This window comes from Scomber scombrus, chromosome 6 (assembly GCF_963691925.1).
Source record: "Scomber scombrus chromosome 6, fScoSco1.1, whole genome shotgun sequence".
Taxonomy (NCBI): Eukaryota; Metazoa; Chordata; class Actinopteri; order Scombriformes; family Scombridae; genus Scomber; species Scomber scombrus.
The window spans coordinates 28035564-28052917 of record NC_084975.1 but is presented as its reverse complement, the minus strand read 5'-3'; the positions used below and the strand labels follow the sequence as shown (position 1 = coordinate 28052917).

General features: G+C 40.7%; 1 protein-coding gene across 1 annotated transcript; it reads left to right on the top strand.

Moving 5' to 3' along the window:
• Window positions 1-1107: 1107 nt before the first annotated feature.
• Window positions 1108-7607, top strand: LOC133982261 (DEP domain-containing protein 7-like). The gene is made up of 12 exons (XM_062421229.1): window positions 1108-1174; window positions 1381-1566; window positions 1740-1881; window positions 2036-2131; window positions 2316-2506; window positions 2635-2836; window positions 2981-3128; window positions 3269-3452; window positions 3606-3748; window positions 3917-4042; window positions 4817-4892; window positions 7287-7607. The coding sequence occupies exons 1-12, from the start codon at window positions 1108-1110 to the stop codon at window positions 7496-7498; spliced, it is 1773 nt and encodes a 590-aa protein (XP_062277213.1). The 3' UTR covers window positions 7499-7607.
• Window positions 7608-17354: the final 9747 nt, after the last annotated feature.

Below are 17354 nucleotides of genomic sequence, written 5' to 3'. Positions count from 1 at the left end.
GTATTCAGTCAAAATACATTTTCTAGCAACGTAAACTTTGTATTTGACGTTAGCTTAAACCTGAATGTTAGCTCAACCGAAGCTAACATGTTTGCTAGCACGAGCTTTCAATTAGCTAACATAACCTCCACCCCCAAACTAATGCAGTTTATCCATAGTTTTAAAACGTTGCTGTTTAAAAAAAATGTTTATATGTTTGAATGTTAACATATATGTTGCCGGGAATTACATTGTTTGTTGTTTTAAATGATTTAGCGCAGTAAAAGCTTTGTTTTCTAAACATACAAAACCTTTAAATATGGATCCCAGCAGCTGCCTTCAGGTACCTCCACATAAAATTGGTGTTAGCGGATACACAAATGAAAAACATATAACCTAAATGTCTCTAACCAGGGAAAACCACATAGATTAACTGTTTTAAATTATGTAAAAACGCGATTTTCACGAGGACAGTGCCTTTGATACTTTTGGCATTATTGTTTTCCTCCTTTCTGTTATTTTGCATTTTCAGCAGAGGTTACAGGTGTGTGTGTGTGTGTGTGTGTGGGGGGGGGGGGGGGGGTCATACAGCATGCATAGGCCTTTGGTCTACTTACCTTACCTGAATAGATTACATTCTGTAAATGGTACTAACGAAGCTGCCTGTATGAATTAACTAAAATATTAGCAATAACACTGCACAATATATCACTTTTGAATGACATGATTCTGCATCCCCTCCAACAATGCTCCCATCTCGATTACATTAGTAAAAATGATTTTTTTCCATGGGTACATGAAGGCAGCATCGGCTACTAATCATCTTCTCTCATTGGGTAATATTTTTAGTGTATTTTAGCATGTAGGTCAGACAACACCGTGCTGTATTATTTTAACGCTATAATAAAAAAAAAACAGCAAGATTAAACTCGATTCTGTATCACAGAGATGGATGGGCTCTGTGTGGCTTAGCGATTGGCGCCATCTAGCGGTTGGATTTTAAAACTACACATAAACTAGAGGGGCCTGTACGTGTTCTTGGACCGAGTTTGCTGACTATTGTTTGTCTTCCCATCAGTTGCCAACCAAAGCAGTGTTTCCCCAACTGTTTTTCATCAGTGGGGAAACATGGCTTCAATCAAGGAAAGAGCGGCGGCGTTGAACCTTGCAGAGAAACTATGTGTGCGACCTCAAGGTAAATAAATTAACGCGTTTCAACGAGGTGCTGCCATCTCTGCAGCTAATACAGGCCTGTTCATTTAGTTATATTCCTCTTCCTCTTTCTCCATCCCTTGTCTTTTGTCAAATCTGTAGCCTAACCCAGCCCTGCACGGATCATGTGTAAAATATGAAGAGACTGTCTTTTCCCTTGGATCATGTTTCTCGCTTCCTGTCTCTCAGCTCCTGGTGGGGCCAGCAAACCAGTCCAGTCTACCCCTTTGTGGAGCGGCCTAATCCGCCACCTAAGGTCATCTGTGACAGTGAAGCGTAGACGAGTCCACCTCAAGTCCCACAGTGACTGTTTCCTTGGCTCAGAAGCCGTGGATGTGGTGGCAGAACACATAAGCCAAGTGAAAGGCTTGGAGGGTGTGTGTGTGTGTGTGTGTGTGTGTGTGTGTGTGTGTGCTGGTCATTGTGTGCCATTTTCTCAAATTTTACTTCAAATAATTGGGTGGATCTTTTAATTGTCTCGTTGTATATTTATGAACCAAAAGACATTCAACAGTTTTCATTTCCACTTTGTTTTATTTAAATTAAAGGTGCTGCCTCGTCACGGGACAAAGTGATGTTGGTGTGCCAGGCTCTGCTGGACTGCAATGTGTTTGAGGCAGTGGGAACCAAAGTGTTTGGCAAAGACAAGAAGCAGGATGTGTTTCAGGACAGCAAGAGTGCTCTTTACAGGTAAGATACACACTAATCTGATTACTCCCTCTTCAGCGAGATATTCTTTTATTGTGTCACAGGCAAAAATGCTTTTCTTGGCTGTCGCCCACACTGGCTGGGAATATGTGAACAATTGAGCCTTTTATCTGCCTTTTTAAATTGTCACACGCAGGTTTGTAAACGTGCACACTCCCTCGGTTGATGAGCTGGAGAGAGGTGTGCTTGTGAACGGGATCCAGAAGCTCTTCTGCAGTGCTCCTTCAGACAGGTATGAAGTCTACATCATTTCAAGTTTAACTTATGTTAGATGTAAGTGTTCATTTCGTGCACTGAGTTTCCGGTGTCTGTTCTAATTTGGTGTGTCTTAATTGTGACATTTAACCATTAATCAATGTTAAGAACCCTCAAATGCTTTCTAACATCTCTCAAGCTGTCTGCGGTTTGCTTTTCAGGCAGGAAGAGCAGACATTTCCCACAGGGTCACATGTTCCGATGCCTACCCCTGTCATATTTACTCAGACGTGCATAAAAGCCAACCAAGTGGACACTCCTGTCAGTGCTGTCCTGTCACTGGAACCCATGGTGAACTGTCTGAGTCTGAGTCCCAGCAGAGTGCCGACAGACTCTGTTTTACCACAATCATGTAAGACATGTCTCATCGTCTTGTGCTTCTTCTCTTACATTGAGGGGCATGTTTAATATAACAGAGTCTGTTTTTAAAAAAAAACATACAATACAATATGTTATCATTTACTCTGCTCCATTCCTCAGTGGTAGATGAGGTGTGGCAGGAACAGACTCTGCTCAGGCTGTTAAACCTGGTGGAGCTTCCCCTGCTGGAAGGAGTGCTTCAGTGCATCCAAACCCCATCCTCCTCCCCTCCATCACACCTGCTGGCTCACAGTAACCCAGACCTGATTTACAGCAGCAATCACCTGGACAGACAGATCCTCAAGGCCTTCAGGGACTCTCAGTATGTTTGGCTCAATCAGTTCTTTTAAGTTTGTCTTACTAATGTAACTTTCTTCCTCAGTTGCTATGAATGCAGATTGTATTTCAGTGTTGTCTGCAATGAAGTTAATGTAATTAAAATAAATGTACTTATTTCCTCCTGCAGGGAGGATGAGTGGTTTTGCGCAGCTCTGGATTGTCTGGACTTCCTCCCTGACCAGTGGGTGGTGGAGGTGAGCAGAGAGCTGCCTCACTGTTTCCCTCAAGATCAGGAGAGCTGTGAGCCAGTACCAGCTGATGGCAGCAGTGCCCAACATGGAGGCAAGAGCTTGAATGGGGGCAATCATTCCTTTTTTTGAGATAATTGGATAGTGTAATAGTCTTTGTGCATTCAGTGTCGGGTTGGTTTTCAAGTTGAGGGTTATGAGTTTAGGCATGCAACTGTGCTGTTTATGATATTGACACCAATTATTGTGTACAGTATTCATTTTCATCTCTGGCTCCAGGTAATAACTGTGACGAGCAGTGTAAGCTGCTGTTGTATGGGACACTAGTCAGACACTACAGCCATACAGACAGACCTCCACTGCTGCCCCAGCACATGACTGACATCTACACAGCCATCACTGACCTGCTGGGTAAGAATTTGGGCTGTGGCTCACAAGAAAACCTGATGGTGTCACTCGTTAGATTCCCATTGTTGTAAAAGAGCATGTTTCTCCATCCAAAGTACCAATATGCCAACTTAACTTAAACTCAGTCAGTGTCTCTTATTTCCATGTTTTTCCCAGTTAATGCAAAGTTAGGCATGGCTCTAGAAGCTCTGCAGCTGTGTCTGAAGCTGCTACCACCCAGCTGCAGAGAGGAGCTGCGCAGGTTGCTTACATTCATGGCTCTGGCAGCTGACCCACAAGGAATAAAACTGGACAAAGAGGTAAAAACTGGTGACTGAATGTCATGTCGAATCATACTTTTTTTTCTCCTAAATGTCCAAGGAAAGAATTTTCTAAACCTATAAATCATCGCTGTGGTATACAGCAGTGAGCTTCTTTCAACAACTGTATCATATTTGGACATTAAAGTTATGCTGTTGAACCTGCAGATAGAGAACAGATTGGCAGTGAAGCGCTCTTTCTCCAGGGCAGTGCTCCACAGCAAAGATCGCTCAAAGGAGAAAGAGGACCTGATGGTGGTCTTCATGCTCAGCAACATAAAGGAAATCTTTAAGGTAATGAAATGTTTTCAGAATATATTAATTTAAGCCCTAGGTTCTGTAAAGGGGTACTCCACTGTCATACTTTCCAAAAAACTTTAAGTTAGGGGACTCACAAGAGACTGTGGGGATGGTCAAAACTGAAGAAACCTATTTTGATAGCATTTTTTCATTAGTCCTTTCCTCCATGGTAAATGTCCACATTTGAAGCTCCACACCCCCAGTTTTCAATATGTCCAGACTGTTGAGATAACCCTGATGACATCATTATGACATCAGTCATTTTCTCAGACTCGACAAAGCACTTCCACAGCCACAGACATAATGTCACTGTATTCACAGCCTGAGTAGTATCCCCAGTTCTAGTAAACTGACCTTTTACGCATAAAATTCACATGTATGACTTTTAATTAAATTTAGGCTATTAAATTAAATTTAGGCTATTAAATCAAAACCTAACATCTTGCACAAAGGGAAAACCATAGTCTGACCCATAAAAGGTCAACAAAACATTTGCTTTGTTGGCTTGAGGAAGACTTTCATGTGTTTATTTGAGCTTTGACGTTCAGCGGTGCTGTAACTCATTGTTGCGTAAACAAATTGCTCAAATTGAGTTGCAAAATACAGTTCAGGAAATGCTGTTGCAGACGTTTGTGTAAGGGTGAAAGAGGAGAAATGGGAGCTTGTACTGAAAGAACAGACAGTTTCCAGCTGTGTAACTTAATCGACAAATCACTTTCTGTCATTAAATAATTTGCCCACCAAGACTTTCTTTTCTCTTTGCTCCAGATACCAGGGGCTCTGCACAAAGGAGTGAGTGACAAGCTAGCTGGCATGGTACAGGGGAAGCAGCCTGATGTGACTGGTAAATGCCTTTTTTATGAGTGGCAATCTAACACAAAACACTTTGATAACAGATGAAAACACCAATCTCTGTTAAATACTAGCACAGTATGAGAATAGATTGGTACATGGTAGAAATCCTAACATCTCAGCAGGTTGTAGCTGTTGCCGTGCAGCAGCAGGTTTCACTCCAAGATGGATATTTTATGCATAAAAAATACTTCGCTAATTGACACCAACATGACATTATTATGTTGAAGAGTTCAGACATGTCAAAATGACACGTCTGTGCTTGAGGTTGTGGATCCACTAAAGCATCGGGGATTTCACAGATCATTGTGGCCTTCATGCCTTCATTACATTTGGGAATGTTTATTATTCAGATTCTTGATGATACCAGATAACCCGTAATTTCCATGGTATTTCAGCTGATAATGGTTCTGCTGTTTTTCATTTCAGCGCAGTACCACCTCATGTCTGGTTACAGACGTCTAAAAAAAACATTGCTTTATTTGTATCTGTCATGATTTATTACCAAACACAAACACTGTACTGTTTCCAGATAGCTGGAATTACTGAAAAAGAACATGCAGTATTTTTCTTGGCGTTACATCTTGTTCATATTTTTGATGCAGGTGGTGGTTCCTTAAAAACTTCCCCTCTAAGATACAGACATTTCTGTTGCCTTTAGTGAAAAAGTTACTGTCATGGATATTAATGTAATACATTGAAAATATATTATATACCAAATATTTTTCTTTATTTGAACCGACTAGATTATGTCAACATTTTTTATACTTCTGATATAATGGACAATATTTTGGCATTGGCCGCAATCCATTAAAACATTTTATGTGAATATTGTCCGTAACAGCTGACTGTAAGATATTTTGTCCAATTTCAAAATGCAGTTCCTCATTTAGAATAAAACTAAAATGAGCATTTCTTCCTTATTTCATATCTTGGTTTCAAAATCTCCTGCTCTTAAAAATGACCCCACCTAACTTTTGCTGAGTAACAGCCTCTGTGGCCGCAAGTGACAAAATTAGAAGTTAACGGTAAATGGTGTGAGACTAACATACGTAGAAGAGAGTCATAAAGTGATAAAATGAGTGAAGCAATGTTAGTGACACAGCAATCTATGTAACGTTTGCTAACATTAGTTACCATATGATTCTAATCATACTACACCAAGGGAGGGTGTAACAGTAGTCAACTTAATTTAATTGAGAATGTGTATTTTATTGCTCATGATTTGCTCGTAACAAATATTTTTATACTACCATGGCTCAAATTATGTGTAAGGTGAAAGGGGTTGTGCATTATGAGAAACCCACAGAGATTCAACACCCAATTCTTTTCGTTTTGTTTATACAGCTCACAACTTCAGTGTTTTGGTTCACTGTCATTGCTCTCATCAACCTCTAGTAAGCTTTAATAAACCCAGTGTACACCACTTGCCCAACACCAAACTGGATAAAGAAGAGGTTAGCAACTAGCTGCTTCACAGAGTGGAGTATTTATAATTGCTGTGTGTCTCCAGTGTGTTCTGCTCAGTCCAAGTGGCCAAAGTCCCAGTTACTTGGCAATTTCAATAACTTTATTTGAATAGCATCTGTATACAAAAAAATGCAGTTCAAAGTAGTTTACAACAAAATAACTGACATACACCAAATGTTTCACTTAAAAAAATACATAAAATGAAGATAAAAACATAACATAACATGGCAAATAAAAGCCATTTGATAATAGTACTAAACATGAATGTGTACTTCAATGGTGGTAATTTGAGACTTAATAAGTGAAAACTGGTCTCTGAAGACATAAGCAAACAGAACCTCCTATTTCCCAAGTTTTGGTCATAGACTCACAACTGATCTTGATGAATGGAAATAAGCCTCTTTCAGCTTACCTCAGAACATCTTCCCACAGGTTTACCCTTACTCAAACTTACCAACCACTGACCTCAGCACCTGTGTAACATAAGATGGAAAATAAACCCACTTGTTGATAATAAAAATAACATGAAATAAATTGTGGAAACTACAATTCATAGAGTGCATAACATAAGATGGAAGATAAAACCCACTGATATATAAAATAATATACATACAGAATAATAATATTAGTAAATTAAAAACAAAGTTAAAACATAAAACACAACATTTGAAAAGAATTGCAGTGGTGCAAAGCAGACAGTGTGGCTAAAATGTAGTGGTAAGCTTATAGTGAATATTTAGCAAGCTGGCTTCCCTGATATCTAAAGGTGGGGTGTTTCTTATTTTGGGGAAGTAATTAACAAGGACGGCATCCCTAGTTTTCTGTCGGCTGTTGTTAATGGGGAGTTCATGAATATGGTACCCTGTATTTCCTTACACTTTAACATTGTGTGTTTCTCTTCTCTTCTGTTCTTCAGGCTCTGCATTCTGTCAGCAGGTTTCCAGCAGAACTTGCGTTGACTCTACAAAGAAGACCACCAACCAGGAGCTGTGGGCTCTGCTAAAAAACATCCACTTGGACACCAAGATCTCAACCAAGGAGAGAAAGCGTCTGCTCAGACAGTTTTACCAAGCCCACCCTGAGATATTTAACGAGTACTTTGGTGAATCTGCTGTTACTGTGCTGTAGATGTATGAACCAACGTGTCCACTCTGTGTTCTGTAGCCACATACAGTTTAACCAGTAGAAAGAGAAGTATATACTCCTTTTCTTTCTTTGTAAATAGTTACAAACTGACTCTCAGAAAAGAAACATGATATGTGATATCTATAATATGTTGATGAAAGATACATTCAGCATGTTTTTGCACTTGTATGTGTGTAATTACTTTATCATTGAACAAAATCTAAATAAAGAGTTGAAATATTATTGGCTGTGTTTCTGTGTATTAGAAATTTAGAGCAGAAATATTATATTCCTGGGGATAAACTTTTAGTTTTTTATGGGTACAATGTTTAATTATGTTTCTCCAAATGGTTCCAAGGAGCCCCAAGTGTCCTATGTTCATCCCAGGACCATTGCACTCATGTAACCTCAGGAACTTCTGCATATTGCACGGCACAAGGGACAGAGAAGAAGTAAAGCAGGGGAAAGATATCTAGCTCAAGAAAGGCTCCCGGTGTTGTATCAAGCTCTGTTTCCCCGTCGAGATGTGTTTCCCCTAGTCCCGCCCCCGTCCGAAATGACCCGAAGGGCGAAGGAAGCGCGCGTTCACAAAAAGCTCGCCCACGAGCTGCTGTGCTCGTACCACAGAGGCGCTTTGGAGAGAGCTAAGGTTCAAAACTGACTTTTTTTTTAGCGAGTTTTATCTGAAGATGTTGTATTGTAGAAGTGAAATCCAAATTTCATGACTATCTAGTTATATTTTTTAAACTGCACATATGTTTGCGTTTTTATGTCTTTATTAACACAACCAACGACTGTTATTTCTATCAATAAAAAATATTATTTTTGTGAGAGACTTTTCATTTGGAATGTTATGGACTTTTGAAAGAAAGTGTGCTCATTCATTTATAGGCTAAATTTAAATAGCTATTTTATCATATTTGTCTTAAATGCAGCTCCATATAACAGGTAAAGCACATCCTGACAGCTTGGAATATTACTGTCAGGATGCGTTCCCCCTCTGTTCCATAGGAGAGGAGGCTCACACATCTTTCAAATTCATACTGCTGACTTATTTCCTCACAACAGATAAGTCCTGTGATTTTCAGGCTGATATCATTAAATTTGACCATTTAAAACAGGGGGAACGCATCCTGAAAGCTTGGAATAATACTGTCAGGATGCGTTCCCCCTCTGTTCCATAGGAAAGGAGGCTCACACATCTTTCAAATTCATACTGCTGACTTAATTCCCCACAACAGATAAGTCCTGTGATTTTCAGGCTGATATCAATAAATTTGAACGCCTCCTGACAGCTTGGAATATTACTGTCAGGATGCGTTCCCCCTCTGTTCCATAGGAAAGGAGGCTCACACATCTTTCAAATTCATACTGCTGACTTATTTCCTCACAACAGATAAGTCCTGTGATTTTCAGGCTGATATTGTTAAATTTGACCATTTAAAACAGGGGGAACGCATCCTGACAGCTTGGAATATTACTGTCAGGATGCGTTCCCCCTCTGTTCCATAGGAAAGGAGGCTCACACATCTTTCAAATTCATACTGCTGACTTCTTTCCCCACAACAGATAAGTCCTGTGATTTTCAGGCTGATATCATTAAATTTGACCATTTAAAACAGGGGGAACGCATCCTGACAGCTTGGAATATTACTGTCAGGATGCGTTCCCCCTCTGTTCCATAGGAAAGGAGGCTCACACATCTTTCAAATTCATACTGCTGACTTCATTCCTCACAACAGATAAGTCCTGTGATTTTCAGGCTGATATCATTAAATTTGACCATTTAAAACAGGGGGAACGCATCCTGACAGCTTGGAATATTACTATCAGATACTGTTCCCCCTCTGTTCCATAGGAAAGGAGGCTCACACATCTTTCAAATTCATACTGCTGACTTCTTTCCCCACAACAGATAAGTCCTGTGATTTTCAGGCTGATATCAATAAATTTGTCCATTTAAAACAGGGGGAACGCATCCTGACAGCTTGGAATATTACTGTCAGGATGCGTTCCCCCTCTGTTCCACAGGAAAGGAGGCTCACACATCTTTCAAATTCATACTGCTGACTTCTTTCCTCAAAACAGATAAGTCCTGTGATTTTCAGGCTGATATCATTAAATTTGACCATTTAAAACAGGGGGAACGCATCCTGACAGTTTGGAATATTACTGTCAGGATGCGTTCCCCCTCTGTTCCATAGGCAAGGAGGCTCACACATCTTTCAATTTCATACTGCTGACTTCTTTCCCCACAACAGATAAGTCCTGTGATTTTCAGGCTGATATCATTAAATTTGACCATTTAAAACAGGGGGAACGCATCCTGACAGCTTGGAATATTACTGTCAGGATGCGTTCCCCCTCTGTTCCATAGGAAAGGAGGCTCACACATCTTTCAAATTCATACTGCTGACTTCTTTCCTCACAACAGATAAGTCCTGTGATTTTCAGGCTGATATCATTAAATTTGACCATTTAAAACAGGGGGAACGCATCCTGACAGCTTGGAATATTACTATCAGATACTGTTCCCCCTCTGTTCCATAGGAAAGGAGGCTCACACATCTTTCAAATTCATACTGCTGACTTCTTTCCCCACAACAGATAAGTCCTGTGATTTTCAGGCTGATATCAATAAATTTGTCCATTTAAAACAGGGGGAATGCATCCTGACAGCTTGGAATATTACTGTCAGGATGCGTTCCCCCTCTGTTCCATAGGAAAGGAGGCTCACACATCTTTAAAATGCATACTGCTGACTTCTTTCCCCACAACAGATAAGTCCTGTGATTTTCAGGCTGATATCATTAAATTTGACCATTTAAAACAGGGGGAACGCATCCTGACAGCTTGGAATATTACTGTCAGGATGCGTTCCCCCTCTGTTCCATAGGAAAGGAGGCTCACACATCTTTCAAATTCATACTGCTGACTTCTTTCCTCAAAACAGATAAGTCCTGTGATTTTCAGGCTGATATCATTAAATTTGACCATTTAAAACAGGGGGAACGCATCCTGACAGTTTGGAATATTACTGTCAGGATGCGTTCCCCCTCTGTTCCATAGGCAAGGAGGCTCACACATCTTTCAATTTCATACTGCTGACTTCTTTCCCCACAACAGATAAGTCCTGTGATTTTCAGGCTGATATCATTAAATTTGTCCATTTAAAACAGGGGGAACGCATCCTGACAGCTTGGAATAATACTGTCAGATACTGTTCCCCCTCTGTTCCATAGGAAAGGAGGCTCACACATCTTTCAAATTCATACTGCTGACTTATTTCCTCACAACAGATAAGTCCTGTGATTTTCAGGTTGATATCATAAATTTGACCATTTAAAACAGGGGGAACGCATCCTGACAGCTTGGACTATTACTGTCAGGATGCGTTCCCCCTCTGTTCCATAGGAAAGGAGGCTCACACATCTTTAAAATGCATACTGCTGACTTCTTTCCCCACAACAGATAAGTCCTGTGATTTTCAGGCTGATATCATTAAATTTGACCATTTAAAACAGGGGGAACGCATCCTGACAGCTTGGAATATTACTGTCAGGATGCGTTCCCCCTCTGTTCCATAGGAAAGGAGGCTCACACATCTTTAAAATGCATACTGCTGACTTCTTTCCCCACAACAGATAAGTCCTGTGATTTTCAGGCTGATATCATTAAATTTGACCATTTAAAACAGGGGGAACGCATCCTGACAGCTTGGAATATTACTGTCAGGATGCGTTCCCCCTCTGTTCCATAGGAAAGGAGGCTCACACATCTTTCAAATTCATACTGCTGACTTCTTTCCCCACAACAGATAAGTCCTGTGATTTTCAGGCTGATATCATTAAATTTGTCCATTTAAAACAGGGGGAACGCATCCTGACAGCTTGGAATATTACTGTCAGGATGCGTTCCCCCTCTGTTCCATAGGAAAGGAGGCTCACACATCTTTCAAATTCATACTGCTGACGTATTTCCCCACAACAGATAAGTCCTGTGATTTTCAGGCTGATATCAATAAATTTGACCATTTAAAACAGGGGGAACGCATCCTGACAGCTTGGAATATTACTGTCAAATACTGTTCCCCCTCTGTTACATAGGAAAGGACGCTCACACATCTTTCAAATTCATACTGCTGACTTATTTCCTCACAACAGATAAGTCCTGTGATTATCAGGCTGATATCATTAAATTTGACCATTCAAAACAGGGGGAACGCATCCTGACAGCTTGGAATATTACTATCAGATACTGTTCCCCCTCTGTTCTATAGGAAAGGAGGCTCACACATCTTTCAAATTCATACTGCTGACTTCTTTCCCCACAACAGATAAGTCCTGTGATTTTCAGGCTGATATCATTAAATTTGACCATTCAAAACAGGGGGAACGCATCCTGACAGCTTGGAATAATACTGTCAGGATGCGTTCCCCCTCTGTTCCATAGGAAAGGAGGCTCACACATCTTTCAAATTCATACTGCTGACTTATTTCCCCACAACAGATAAGTCCTGTGATTTTCAGGCTGATATCATTAAATTTGACCATTTAAAAAAGGGGGAACGCATCCTGACAGCTTGGAATATTACTGTCAGGATGCGTTCCCCCTCTGTTCCATAGGAAAGGAGGCTCACACATCTTTCAAATTCATACTGCTGACTTCTTTCCTCACAACAGATAAGTCCTGTGATTATCAGGCTGATATCATTAAATTTGACCATTTAAAACAGGGGGAACGCATCCTGACAGCTTGGAATATTACTGTCAGATACTGTTCCCCCTCTGTTCCATAGGAAAGGAGGCTCACACATCTTTCAAATTCATACTGCTGACTTATTTCCCCACAACAGATAAGTCCTGTGATTTTCAGGCTGATATCATTAAATTTGACCATTTAAAACAGGGGGAACGCATCCTGACAGCTTGGAATATTACTATCAGATACTGTTCCCCCTCTGTTCCATAGGAAAGGAGGCTCACACATCTTTCAAATTCATACTGCTGACTTCTTTCCCCACTACAGATAAGTCCTGTGATTTTCAGGCTGATATCAATAAATTTGACCATTTAAAACAGGGGGAACGCATCCTGACAGTTTGGAATATTACTATCAGGATGCGTTCCCCCTCTGTTCCATAGGAAAGGAGGCTCACACATCTTTCAAATTCATACTGCTGACTTTTTTCCTCACAACAGATAAGTCCTGTGATTTTCAGGCTGATATCATTAAATTTGACCATTTAAAACAGGGGGAACGCATCCTGACAGCTTGGACTATTACTGTCAGGATGCGTTCCCCCTCTGTTCCATAGGAAAGGAGGCTCACACATCTTTCAAATTCATACTGCTGACTTCTTTCCTCACAACAGATAAGTCCTGTGATTTTCAGGATGATATCAATAAATTTGACCATTTAAAACAGGGGGAACGCATCCTGACAGCTTGGACTATTACTGTCAGGATGCGTTCCCCCTCTGTTCCATAGGCAAGGAGGCTCACACATCTTTCAAATTCATACTGCTGACGTATTTCCCCACAACAGATAAGTCCTGTGATTTTCAGGCTGATATCAATAAATTTGACCATTTAAAACAGGGGGAACGCATCCTGACAGCTTGGACTATTACTGTCAGGATGCGTTCCCCCTCTGTTCCATAGGAAAGGAGGCTCACACATCTTTCAAATTCATACTGCTGACTTCTTTCCCCACAACAGATAAGTCCTGTGATTTTCAGGCTGATATCATTAAATTTGACCATTTAAAACAGGGGGAACGCATCCTGACAGCTTGGAATATTACTGTCAGGATGCGTTCCCCCTCTGTTCCATAGGAAAGGAGGCTCACACATCTTTCAAATTCATACTGCTGACTTCTTTCCTCACAACAGATAAGTCCTGTGATTTTCAGGCTGATATCATTAAATTTGACCATTTAAAACAGGGGGAACGCATCCTGACAGCTTGGAATATTACTATCAGATACTGTTCCCCCTCTGTTCCATAGGAAAGGAGGCTCACACATCTTTCAAATTCATACTGCTGACTTCTTTCCCCACAACAGATAAGTCCTGTGATTTTCAGGCTGATATCAATAAATTTGTCCATTTAAAACAGGGGGAATGCATCCTGACAGCTTGGAATATTACTGTCAGGATGCGTTCCCCCTCTGTTCCATAGGAAAGGAGGCTCACACATCTTTAAAATGCATACTGCTGACTTCTTTCCCCACAACAGATAAGTCCTGTGATTTTCAGGCTGATATCATTAAATTTGACCATTTAAAACAGGGGGAACGCATCCTGACAGCTTGGAATATTACTGTCAGGATGCGTTCCCCCTCTGTTCCATAGGAAAGGAGGCTCACACATCTTTCAAATTCATACTGCTGACTTCTTTCCTCAAAACAGATAAGTCCTGTGATTTTCAGGCTGATATCATTAAATTTGACCATTTAAAACAGGGGGAACGCATCCTGACAGTTTGGAATATTACTGTCAGGATGCGTTCCCCCTCTGTTCCATAGGCAAGGAGGCTCACACATCTTTCAATTTCATACTGCTGACTTCTTTCCCCACAACAGATAAGTCCTGTGATTTTCAGGCTGATATCATTAAATTTGACCATTCAAAACAGGGGGAACGCATCCTGACAGCTTGGAATATTACTGTCAAATACTGTTCCCCCTCTGTTCCATAGGAAAGGAGGCTCACACATCTTTCAAATTCATACTGCTGACTTATTTCCTCACAACAGATAAGTCCTGTGATTTTCAGGTTGATATCATAAATTTGACCATTTAAAACAGGGGGAACGCATGCTGACAGCTTGGACTATTACTATCAGATACTGTTCCCCCTCTGTTCTATAGGAAAGGAGGCTCACACATCTTTCAAATTCATACTGCTGACTTCTTTCCCCACAACAGATAAGTCCTGTGATTTTCAGGCTGATATCATTAAATTTGACCATTCAAAACAGGGGGAACGCATCCTGACAGCTTGGAATATTACTATCAGATACTGTTCCCCCTCTGTTACATAGGAAAGGAGGCTCACACATCTTTCAAATTCATACTGCTGACTTATTTCCCCACAACAGATAAGTCCTGTGATTTTCAGGCTGATATCATTAAATTTGACCATTTAAAACAGGGGGAACGCATCCTGACAGCTTGGAATATTACTATCAGATACTGTTCCCCCTCTGTTCCATAGGAAAGGAGGCTCACACATCTTTCAAATTCATACTGCTGACTTCTTTCCCAACTACAGATAAGTCCTGTGATTTTCAGGCTGATATCAATAAATTTGACCATTTAAAACAGGGGGAACGCATCCTGACAGTTTGGAATATTACTATCAGGATGCGTTCCCCCTCTGTTCCATAGGAAAGGAGGCTCACACATCTTTCAAATTCATACTGCTGACTTATTTCCCCACAACAGATAAGTCCTGTGATTTTCAGGCTGATATCATTAAATTTGACCATTTAAAACAGGGGGAACGCATCCTGACAGCTTGGACTATTACTATCAGATACTGTTCCCCCTCTGTTCCATAGGAAAGGAGGCTCACACATCTTTCAAATTCATACTGCTGACTTCTTTCCTCACAACAGATAAGTCCTGTGATTTTCAGGATGATATCAATAAATTTGACCATTTAAAACAGGGGGAACGCATCCTGACAGCTTGGACTATTACTGTCAGGATGCGTTCCCCCTCTGTTCCATAGGCAAGGAGGCTCACACATCTTTCAAATTCATACTGCTGACGTATTTCCTCACAACAGATAAGTCCTGTGATTTTCAGGCTGATATCATTAAATTTGACCATTTAAAACAGGGGGAACGCATCCTGACAGCTTGGAATATTACTATCAGATACTGTTCCCCCTCTGTTCCATAGGAAAGGAGGCTCACACATCTTTCAAATTCATACTGCTGACGTATTTCCCCACAACAGATAAGTCCTGTGATTTTCAGGCTGATATCAATAAATTTGACCATTTAAAACAGGGGGAACGCATCCTGACAGCTTGGACTATTACTGTCAGGATGCGTTCCCCCTCTGTTCCATAGGAAAGGAGGCTCACACATCTTTCAAATTCATACTGCTGACTTCTTTCCCCACAACAGATAAGTCCTGTGATTTTCAGGCTGATATCAATAAATTTGACCATTTAAAACAGGGGGAACGCATCCTGACAGCTTGGAATAATACTGTCAGGATGCGTTCCCCCTCTGTTCCATAGGCAAGGAGGCTCAGACATATTTCAAATTCATACTGCTGACTTCTTTCCCCACAACAGATAAGTCCTGTGATTTTCAGGCTGATATCATTAAATTTGACCATTTAAAACAGGGGGAACGCATCCTGACAGCTTGGAATATTACTATCAGATACTGTTCCCCCTCTGTTCCATAGGAAAGGAGGCTCACACATCTTTCAAATTCATACTGCTGACTTCTTTCCCCACTACAGATAAGTCCTGTGATTTTCAGGCTGATATCATTAAATTTGACCATTTAAAAAAGGGGGAACGCATCCTGACAGCTTGGAATATTACTGTCAGGATGCGTTCCCCCTCTGTTCCATAGGAAAGGAGGCTCACACATCTTTAAAATGCATACTGCTGACTTCTTTCCCCACAACAGATAAGTCCTGTGATTTTCAGGCTGATATCATTAAATTTGACCATTTAAAACAGGGGGAACGCATCCTGACAGCTTGGAATATTACTGTCAGGATGCGTTCCCCCTCTGTTCCATAGGAAAGGAGGCTCACACATCTTTCAAATTCATACTGCTGACTTCTTTCCTCAAAACAGATAAGTCCTGTGATTTTCAGGCTGATATCATTAAATTTGACCATTTAAAACAGGGGGAACGCATCCTGACAGTTTGGAATATTACTGTCAGGATGCGTCCCCCCTCTGTTCCATAGGCAAGGAGGCTCACACATCTTTCAATTTCATACTGCTGACTTCTGTCCCCACAACAGATAAGTCCTGTGATTTTCAGGCTGATATCATTAAATTTGACCATTTAAAACAGGGGGAACGCATCCTGACAGCTTGGAATAATACTGTCAGATACTGTTCCCCCTCTGTTCCATAGGAAAGGAGGCTCACACATCTTTCAAATTCATACTGCTGACTTCTTTCCTCACAACAGGTAAGTCCTGTGATTTTCAGGCTGATAGGAATAAATTTGACCATTTAAAACAGGGGGAACGCATCCTGACAGCTTGGAATATTACTGTCAAATACTGTTCCCCCTCTGTTCCATAGGAAAGGAGGCTCACACATCTTTCAAATTCATACTGCTGACTTATTTCCTCACAACAGATAAGTCCTGTGATTTTCAGGTTGATATCATAAATTTGACCATTTAAAACAGGGGGAACGCATCCTGACAGCTTGGACTATTACTATCAGATACTGTTCCCCCTCTGTTCTATAGGAAAGGAGGCTCACACATCTTTCAAATTCATACTGCTGACTTATTTCCCCACAACAGATAAGTCCTGTGATTTTCAGGCTGATATCAATAAATTTGACCATTTAAAACAGGGGGAACGCATCCTGACAGCTTGGAATATTACTGTCAAATACTGTTCCCCCTCTGTTACATAGGAAAGGAGGCTCACACATCTTTCAAATTCATACTGCTGACTTATTTCCTCACAACAGATAAGTCCTGTGATTATCAGGCTGATATCATTAAATTTGACCATTCAAAACAGGGGGAACGCATCCTGACAGCTTGGAATATTACTATCAGATACTGTTCCCCCTCTGTTCTATAGGAAAGGAGGCTCACACATCTTTCAAATTCATACTGCTGACTTATTT